Source organism: Leucopleurus acutus (assembly GCF_964270905.1).
Source record: "Leucopleurus acutus genome assembly, chromosome: 10".
Lineage (NCBI taxonomy): Eukaryota > Metazoa > Chordata > Mammalia > Artiodactyla > Delphinidae > Leucopleurus > Leucopleurus acutus.
In genome coordinates, this window is record NC_139153.1 from 80,088,049 (window position 1) to 80,098,040 (window position 9,992).

The 9,992-nt window shown below is 54.1% G+C and overlaps 1 protein-coding gene across 2 annotated transcripts in view; it reads right to left on the bottom strand.

Annotated features, from left to right (window-relative positions):
• Window positions 1-8,050, bottom strand: part of TRAM2 (translocation associated membrane protein 2) — a gene marked incomplete at its 3' end in the record, with an annotated part of 75,281 nt that extends 67,231 nt beyond the window's left edge. For both annotated transcript variants that reach the window (XM_082847842.1, XM_082847841.1), the window contains exon 1: window positions 7,822-8,050. In XM_082847842.1, the coding sequence (XP_082703968.1) occupies window positions 7,822-7,941 (120 nt within the window). In that variant the 5' untranslated portion in view covers window positions 7,942-8,050. The remainder of the gene's footprint in view (window positions 1-7,821) is intronic.
• Between the last annotated feature and the right edge of the window lie 1,942 nt (window positions 8,051-9,992).

The following is a 9,992-nucleotide window of genomic DNA, read 5'->3' on the forward strand; positions in this document are numbered from 1 at the left end:
AGGGCCCAGTCCTCACCCCTCCACCGCACAGCTCCCTGCCCGGGCTCTGTCGCGGGGATCCTGGAAGAGGAGCTCGTGCCCGCACATCACACCAAACCAGAGACCAAACTGCAATTACAGAAAAGAAAAAATCAGCGATCCCTCATTCCTTTCCACCTCCACCCCCTCTTCCAAACAGCATACAAACAAGTTATTCCCTGCCCATCGAGGTCAAAAGCTGACCCAGTACAAAGTCAGAGAGCAAACCAAACACTCTGAACTCCACAAGTGTTGGGTCTGAAAAGCCCCATCCCGTCCCAAGTCCCAAGGAAGAAGTCCCTCGGAGAGGAGATCCTTCTCTGCAGGGCATCGTGAAGGGACGCCGCGACTCCCCGCAGGACTCCGGGAATCGCGGAGCGAAGGCCTGCCTATCCTGGGATCGCTCCTCCAGGTCAGGAGCCCCCAGACTGCCCTTAACCTTCAGGAAAGGAGCTGATAATACATCCCCTGTCACCTCTCACCCCAAAGCCACGTTCTCACTGACTCTCAATGCTATCTTTTCGAAGATGCCAGCACTGCGCTTGGGCAGGCACAACAGACCAGAAACACTTGTTAACTAACCAGTGAGGTCGCGGGCTTTCCTCAAAGCAAGGGGGCAGAGGTTAACAGAGCAGGAATAGGCATGTTGCTATATGTTACATCCCCACGCTTTGCCCATAGGGAGGCACATCCTTCTCCCTCCCCAGAGCCACGGAAGACTTCATCATTATAAAGTCTCTTTTTAAAGTTCTCCGTGAAAACAGAGAGTATCTGCACCTTTATGATAAAAACGAAAGAACAAACTGATTAAACTAATGATGCTCTGTCCTTAAAACTTAAGGAGCTTTATTAAGAAACCCTCTTCAAAGGCAGGACAACTGAGGCTCTGAGGATGATGTCCTTTCTCACCTCAGGTGCGACTCTCACCCCCACTAACCCAAAAGGCACATCACAGATCCCGCTGGGGTTTGATGTTGGAAATCTTAAGAAACCCTATGGAAGAGTTCTCTGAACCTCAAGCAAGGTTCCCATCAATGAAGGCCTCCGAGTGCCAGAAATCACACCTTGCACACACATACACACTCACTGCCTTTGGTCAGTTCACTCATCTGCAAGGCTGTGACACACGAGATGCCCAGGACTCACCGCCGTGCTTGTCTTCTGCCTGCTGACCACTCAGGGTGTTGGGTCTCTATTCAATAAACTCCCCCCTCCACCAACGGCAATGGCTTGAGGGTGAGGCCCAATGATCTGTCAGTTGCACCTGCCACTTTCATCAAGTTCAAGACCTCACTTCTATCCACAGTCTATCAGCTTTAAGCTACCACATCGTGACCTCCTTGAAGACAGGGACCCCACCTGGTTCATCTGCATTCCCAGAGCTCCACACAAGCACACGGCAGGCACCCAGTCCACAAACGCAGCACATTTAGGAAGGATCTGTCAATTTCGAGGCTTCTGCACACACAACGGCATTCAAAGGCAGCGTCGGGAAAGCCAGTGAGCAGATGTGCAAAAATGCACTGGGCTTGAGTCAGATGATGTGGGTTCAAGCCCCAAGTTTACCAGAAATTCCCTCTGCTGCCCTGGGCAAATCACCCAACCTCTGGGGTCTTACTTTCCTCTTCTGTAAACATAGTAGATGACATCTAGGTTTCCCTTTAGCCCTTAGACTTGTAAAACGTGAAGAAAAGATGTGCCCTTGAGCTATGGCCACGATATTCACTTGATGATACGGGCAATGAAGATACAGCAGGCAGAAGCAGCAACTCTCACGCAGATGTGGGCTAACAGCAGACAGTAACTTTAACAGGAGGTACAGCCTCTGCCCACTCGCCCACGGTCACACGTGATACACACGTTTGGGTCACTCTCTGGAGTCTTTCAGGGAGTCACTGCAAATGGCAACGACTCTTCCAGACAGAAAAGCCTCCAAGTGGAACAGTGACCCGCAGACATTACTTCCAGGTAATAAACAGATTCCACTCAGACAGAGAAAACTAAAGCGGCCTGTGGCTACATTCTGTAGACGCCCCATTGGTGGAAGCATCGGGGCTGAGCTCTAAATGCGAGCCAGACGTGGCTGACTTCTTGTTTTGGCTCCAACTCTTAACTCGGAGCGGATGGTCCCTGGCCAAGTCTCTCCTCTAGAAGCCAGGCTCTGGATGGGTATGACAACCCCCATAAACCATCCAGATTACAGGGTGAGGCTAGTAAAGCATTTCACAGACGCAAAGTGCTGCCAACCCCTCGAGACAGATGAGGGGAGCTGTCAAGAGGCAACGTGGCTCGGGCGGAGAGCCACAGAGCAGCGGCTCACCTAACCCTGCGTGCCCCCAAATTCCCTCCAGGGGCCTCCCAGTCCCCCACTCCCAATCGGGCTCCGCTCCTTCACGCAGGAAAGCTGTGTGAACCTACACTGTCCAGGAGACCTGCCTGCAGAGCTCTTCAAACTGCAACGTCAACTCCCAATGTTAACCAGTGGTGACTAAGCTGGGCTGGGTTTCCTTCCACTGGGGACACGTGAGACATTGAGGTAAGTCAAGGCAAAGCAACAGGCTGTGTGAGAGACAAAGGTCTGCTCGGGAAACGAGACGGGCTGTGTCAGGAGCCGTGGTAGTAGCTTTACTGTTTTCTTTTCCCTTTTTTTGTCCCCTTTTCTTTAACCATTAGGTACCAATGGACACCAGATACACAGTGCTGGATGAAAAGGTTAAGAGATCGTATCAGTAAAGTTTCCCACCAAAGCTTGCTAATAGCACTCTGGCTGATTAGAAAGCACTTCTGGAGTTTGGGAACTCTAATCCGCTCTTATCAACCCTCCAGCTTAGGCATTTATCAGGGTGGGAACGGGAGATATATCAGCTCTGCCACAGACTGATTTCTGGGGCCCCTGCCCACGACGAAGCAGATCAGAAAGGAGCTCATGCCTGCCAGAGTGAAGTTTTCTCCATAGCAACACATGCGACTCTGCAAACAGGCAGGACTAGACCGGGCCGGACAGTGCCCCCAGGAAGCAGCGGCCGAGGGTGCAGACAACAGAGGGAGCAAGAGGAAAGTGGCACCGATGGAGCTGGCGGGGCAGCTGACAGCGGCAGCTCTGAGACCCTCCAGCACCCCCAGCCCACCTTCCAATAAGACGGATGGCACAGGGACAACAGATGTTCTCTGTGGAGCAGGGGAAAGAGGCACCCAGGGCAGAGTGATCGCCCGCTTTGGAGCAGACAGCTGGCACTGGAGAACTTGGGGGAAAGGTCCCATGGAAAAAACAGGTCCTATCTAAACTGAAATTCAAGCCAGGCTGATGGCGGAAGGTGTTCTCACACACCCAGCAATGACGCCAGTAACAGGGGCCACCAGCGTGGCTGCTGAGACCAGCAATTAAGCGCCCGTGTGCCAGGCCCAGTGCGGGACACCTGTACCTTCATCGTGCTGTGAGGGTTAAAAACTCACTCACTGATAAACACCACCTTTCTGGATGTCACATTTTTGCCAAAAGAAGAAACGGGGATCACCGAGGTGCCCTTACATCCCACAGGACAGGGTTACTTACACTTGAGGCTGGACCAGGAGGTACACTAGTTCCAAATCTCTGCTCTTTTGTTCAGATCACTGAAATGCGGGTAAAAATCCAACCACAGAACAAGGGCACCTAAGAGACTAAGTGGCCCTTCTCGGCTTCCCCTGACTCATTTCTCTAGAACGCCACTGATGAGCCACGTCAGAGGCTGGAGAGGAAGATGCGTAAGTCAGGAACTGTAACAGCTGGCAGAAGAACATCTTCAAAAGCGATTAGGAATTAAAGTAAAAGCGACATCTGCCCTCAGATGTACATCTGTGCCATGTGCACGGCTCTTTGTAATAACAGAATGTAAGCAGAGCTGTCTTACAGCACTAATGCTAAGGGGCAGGACCAGCAGCCTCCCTTCAGGTTGTGATGTCTGCAGGGATGCCTGGGAGGATGTGCACTGGTGCCACGGAACCCGTGTCCTGCCAGGTCGTGACACAACGGGCTCCCACCGTGCACGCTGCAAACACATCACCCCGACAAGCTGACCGTGGTGTCAGCAACCGGGAAGAAGGCAGTTCCTGGAGAAAAGGTGGCTCCACCACATCTGTCTCCAAAACAATTAAAAAGCAAAAACCAACCACTACCCCCAAAGTTCTCTGGGCCCTAAATTCTTAAAGTCATCACAGACCAAACAGGAACCCAACCTCCAAATGACGGGCCCAGAATTTCAGAACCATTTCCGTGCTGAAGAGCCAGCAGCGCCTGCAAATGAGCTTTGCAACAAACAGAAAAAGTCTGTCTCGAAATGGCATTTTGTAGGTAATGTACAAGTGGCTTCCTCTCTGCTGGATGTGCCCCCTTGTTCTCATTCTCTGTTCTCGCTAATGAGCGCCTTTTCCTCTCTCTTCCCCCTGCCTGTTTCAGTTTGAAACGTGGCACTGTGGCACCAAAGGAACAGGACCTTGGAAAGGGAAAGGAGAGGGGAGGCGGCTTTCAAATCTGACACACACCCCACTGGCTGCCCACACCCTGAAGGCCGCTCCGGCCGGGCTCCACCTCAGACAGGCCTGAAAGACCGAAGTGTGGAGTAGAAATCCCCCTTGCACCACCTCTCCCCAGCAGAGTCAAGAAAGAGAAAGCTGGAAGGGAAGGAGGGGGGAAAATAAAGCTCCACATTCCTGACATTTTTTAGCCAAGTGCTGTGGCTGCACAGAACAGCTCTATTCCAAACAGCCCGCAGGATGGAAAGAAAACCTGGGCTCAGGAGGAAGAGCCTGCCCCTGGCCTCGGAAATGGGAGAAGGAACCTCAGGAGGGTTCAAAACTGAACCACACAGAGGTGGGAGGGCAACCCTTTCATGTGTGTTCCCCGAAGGAAGTGATCCCAAGGGAAGGAACTTGGAGTCATCATCTCCCAGGGGAAAGAACTAAAGTCCTGGGGTTCCTGCGGGGGAACGAAAGCCCCTCTGAACGCTGGTAAGCTGACCAGTGAGTTGGGGAAGGGGTGAGGCAGGGAAGAAGTGGAGACCAGTTAAGATGCAAGGGCCAGGCTGTGGCTGGCTGGGGTGGGGGGGGAGAGGGCCTCAGCTCATTGGCAGAGGCTGGGCAGGGGACCCCAGAGGGAGAAGTAGCCAGGAGACTCGCTCTTTGTGGGAAGAATTATAATTGAGTTTTCCTGATTCAGCTTCTGAATGAAGGCATCCTAGCCCTGCCCAAGTTAGAAACCCAAAAGCCTGCCATCCTCTCTCCCTGCCTTCCCCTCCCCTTTCCGTCTCCTTCCGTCCTCACTCCTAAGAAAAAGTGAGTCGTGTTAAGTGCTGGCCTGCCCCCCACCATCTGCATCCCTATATACACACACACATACACACCACTCCTCCAGGGAAGAACCCAGATGACCCTGAGTGCTAGCTTGTAAGTCCCTGGCTGGTTTACCCCAACTGTGAGGATGCCCACATGTGTTTCTCTGAGGTCCTGCTCTCATCTGGTAGGGAGAGCAGAGTTCCAGAAATCTGAGTTCCCCCCGCAGATACCTGTCTCTGTGGAGAGTCAGCTGGTAGGTAAGACAATGAAGACCTACTGTGTGCCAAGTGCAGCAGAACACACGTGATTCATAAGGGAGGTCTGGACACGGCCCTCCTCCTCCCAGACCAGCCTGCACCGACCCACAACGTACCTCCAGTGCACCTTCCTGAGGAGACAACCTGTCCTGTACGTACAGATGCCGCGGGGCGAAGGTTCTACCAGAAGAGGGTGGTGGGACAGGGAGCCGTGAGGCAGGCATTTCAGCCCTGGCCCTTTCCACACTCCCCAGTCCAATCCCAAAAGGGGGAGGAGGGCAGGGCAGTTTTTTCGGGGTTTTTTTCCCACCCTGGGCCTTCCTCTTGTCATGTACTGGAATTAAGGGCTCCTAGCACTTTCCACCTCCCATGGACGGCCAGGTTTAACCAACAGGACTTTCCACCAGACCAGAGGCAGCCAGGGAAGGAGGTACCGAGCTCAAATGCTCGGCAGCTCTCTTTGAGCAAAGGTAAAAGCAGGTAGAGCCACCATCCTTAATGAGTGCCAGACACACAGCAGAGAGACCCACCAGGCCATGCAAGAGACGTCGCTGGCTGTGAGGGCTACAGCTGTCACGTGTCTTTCCAACCACACCCTCCAAGTCTGGTGACAAGGCACTGGGAGGCCTCTTAGAATGGAGGACAGCAAGGAGACACTGAGAGCACTGGCTGGACCAAACAAATTTTCTCCTATCCCGCTAAGCTATTATGATCAACAATAACAGGGTTTCAGGAGCAAACGACCTGATTTCACATTGGTAGAACCTGTTATGGCTTTTGCTGCTCACGTGATCTCAGTTAAACCTCACAAGAACCCTGTGAGGAAGACAGGTTTTACTCATCTGTAATGATGGGGAAACTGAGGCTGCATCTGTTTTTTATTTCGTCAAATTAGTGACAGAGCAGGGACCGTGACACGCGGACCACCCTGGCTTGACAAAGCCCTCGCCGCCGATACACCACGAGAGCTGTCGGGGTGGGTGGAAGGAGTAAAGGAGGCCTGCAGACCCTGAAGCCCAGCCAAGGACACATGCAGACATCCAACGCTGACTCGGCCACCACAAGAATGTCCCCAGCTTGAGGGCAGCTTCGCTGACCAAGCAGGGCCCTTGTCATCCTTAGAGAGGAGATAGGGAACCCAGAGACAGAGGGACACAGAAGAGGTGATTAGCCACGCCAGGAATCTTCCATCTTCAAGGCAATTTATAGAGAGTTACAGCTTCCTAACCCATTCCTGAGAATGCAGATAAGCTGCCCACGAAGTGTCACTCACGTATCTGACCCTTGAGACAAGACAGACCACAGCAAGTCCTATACTCAGCGTTTGCCAGTTCTCCCTACTTGTGAATATCACATTTTTCTGGCTGTCGGGAGTAGGGAATCCCTCCCATCAGCCCCCTTGTTTTCTGACCCCATTCGGGCTTACTAAAACTCCCTGCTCTATGAGGCCTGCCCCAGCTGTCCTGAGCAGGACCCCGTGGTCTCCCCCTACCCGAATAGCTTTGAGAGAATCACCTTTCCCCTAAAAGCAGAGGGTATCCCTGGCCCGCGCCTTGCTCCTGTCACAGGAGAAGCTCTGGGTCCACCACAGATGGATCTGAATGAACAGTTCACAGAGTGAAACAGGGTTTATGAAAACTGGCCTTTTGGGCAAGAGTAAAAAAAAAGGGGGGGTGGGGAGGGTGGCGGGAGGACGGCAGAAGTGCACTGCTGGGATGGGGTCAGGGCCACACGTGAACACCCCGAGTCTGGCCCAGAGCGGAGGATGCAAAAGACCCCGAAAATCAAGTGGGAGGAGGAAAAGGGCCGGGGTCCCTCCCACTGGAAAAGCCCAGAGGAGCTAGCAGCCACGGCTTGGGAAGGGCAGTTGTGCAATGACTGCGGGTCTGGGAGTCTCCGGGCTTGGCTCCCGGACACCAAAAAGGAACCCGCGCTGGGCGGGCCGGGTGGCAGCTCTGCGGTTGGTTCGAGGCCAGGCTGAGGATTCGGGGCTGCAGGGAGAGCTGCAGGGTACGGTAGGTGCCCAAAAGGACGGCAGGGCAGGCGGGCACGGCGCGGAGCTGGTGGCGGTGTCTGGGCTGACTAGGAGGCCGAGGGGCGCACAGTGCACAAAGCCGGGGGTGCGGGGGACCGACACGGCGGCCGGGCGCCCAGGCGCAGACGCGGACCCCGGAGACCCGCAGGGGGACGCCGGGCGGCGCGCGAGAGGGGCGCTCACCGCCCCGCTGTCGCTCACCTCGAACATAAGCCCGATGAGGACGCAGAGCACCAGGCAGAAGCCGATGTCCGCATGGTTGTGGATGACGAACTCCTGGCTGAAGAGCGGGTAACTTTTCGTCCTCCGGCGGAAAGCCATGGCAGCGGGCGCGCACGGCCGGCGGGGCCCGCACCCGGCGCTCACCAGCCGCCGCGCAAACTTCTCGAGCCCAGGCCCACTCCGCCCGCCGGCCCGCCGCCCTCTCGCCCTCCCGCCGCCGGCCCAGCGCCCAACAACTTCTGGGGCCCGCCCCCTTCCTCCGCCCGCCCCCGCCCCCGCCGTCCGGAACCGCCCCCGGCGCAGCCCCCTCGCCGCCCGCGGCCCGCACTCGGTGCTCCTGGCTCGCTCGGGCCCCGCCCTCCGCGCGCTTAACCCTTTCGCCGCCGGGGACGCGAGGGGGCGGGGCCGGAGGCCGGGGCGGGGCCGGAGGGCGGTGCGCCAGGCTGGGTTCCCCTTGCCCGGCGCTCGCGCCCCGCCGCGTTCTCCCGGCCGGGAGCTGGCAGAGGGGCGCAAGGACGCACGGCCCTACCCGGACAGGAAGTGGGCCCGGGTTTCCCACTCCTCGGCGGCCGCTCCTTCCTCCGCGGAAAGGGAAGGGCCGCGGAGGCCGCGGGCTGGCCGCGGGGTGGGCAGCTCAGCTCGGTGCTTCCGGAGGTGCGGGCTGTGGCCTTGAGGGGCTGAGAGCCGCTCAGGTTCGGTGCTGGCCGGCATCCTCGTTGGCCACAGCGGCCTGCACGCATGATAATGAATGGACGGTTAACCAAGTATTCACTGAGAGCTAGAGAGGGTTAGTTAGGCACGGTTCAGATTGCTAGGAATATGCAGCAAAGACCCTGCCCTCGGGGAACTTGCTTTCCAATGGGCGGGAATGGAGTGCTCTCTTAACTTTTGAGAACTTTGTGCTACTATAAATTAGTTTTACACGTTTTACCCAAAGTCTACCTTCGATGTTAATTGATCCGAAAAAGTGGAAGAATAAACACTGAAGAAGAAAAGAACTTTCTCATTGAAAGTTTCTGTTTAATATTAAGTTTTAAAAGTACTCGTGGAGGGCTTCCCTGGTGGTGCAGTGGTTGAGAATCCGCCTGCCAATTCAGGGGACGCACGTTCGAGCCCTGGTCCCGGAAGATCCCGCGGAACAGCTGGGCCCTGGGCCCGTGCGCCACGGCTGCTGAGCCTGCACTCTGGAGCTCCCGAGCCACGACTACTGAAGCCCGGGAGCCTGGAGCCTATGCTCCGCAACAAGAGAAGGCACCGCAATGAGGGACCTGAGTGCCCGAACGAAGAGTGGCCCCCATTCTCCGCCACTGGAGAAAGCCCGTGCACAGCGACGAAGATCCAATGTAGCCTAAAATAAATAAATTTTAAAAAAAAACTACTCATGGAGGACAAAAGGTATTTTTCATAAATTAAATTGGCAAATATTGGATTTAGTCCTACCAGTAATGAAGGAGTCAACTAATCACTTTTCAGAGGTACAAAATGAGAAAAGCACTATTTAATTCCTAGTCCCTTTTTTATTAGGTCCACAGCTATTTCACTTCTAAGTAAATACAATTTCTTAGAAATGGCACAGTGTATGAAATGTGATTGAGTCTGGACTTATCTGGAGTTCCGAGATAAATTTTCCATCTTAAGTTTCTTGACTCCAGTATTTAGTCTTTGGTCTTTAATTCCTTTATCTGACATAAGGAAATGAGAAAGTAATACCTATATCTGACTAAAGCTAATTTAACTTCAAGACTGACCTTTCTTAAAGTTGGACCTTAATCTCGTGAGGAATAGAAAGATCCAGAACTCTGGAACATCTCAACTTTCCATCTGTGAAAAGGTGTTCAAATCTTCAAACTGCAGCCATATCTATTAGGTTGAACCCTATGAAACTGACTTCTTTATAGGTCAAAACCAGAACACCAGCATTTCAGATGGTTCAACCTAATAGTTCCCTTGTGTTTCCACATGACCATTTGTAGAGGATGTGGTGGTGGGAATTTCTTGCAAAGGTGGGATGCTAAAAAAAAAGAAAAAGGTGGGATGTTGCTATCCCCTTAACATTAAGAGTTTAGTTGGGAAGTCCTGGGACATAGTTAGGTACTAGAACCTCCACATTTATAAATGAGAAACATGAAATAAAGGGGATGACTTAGGGC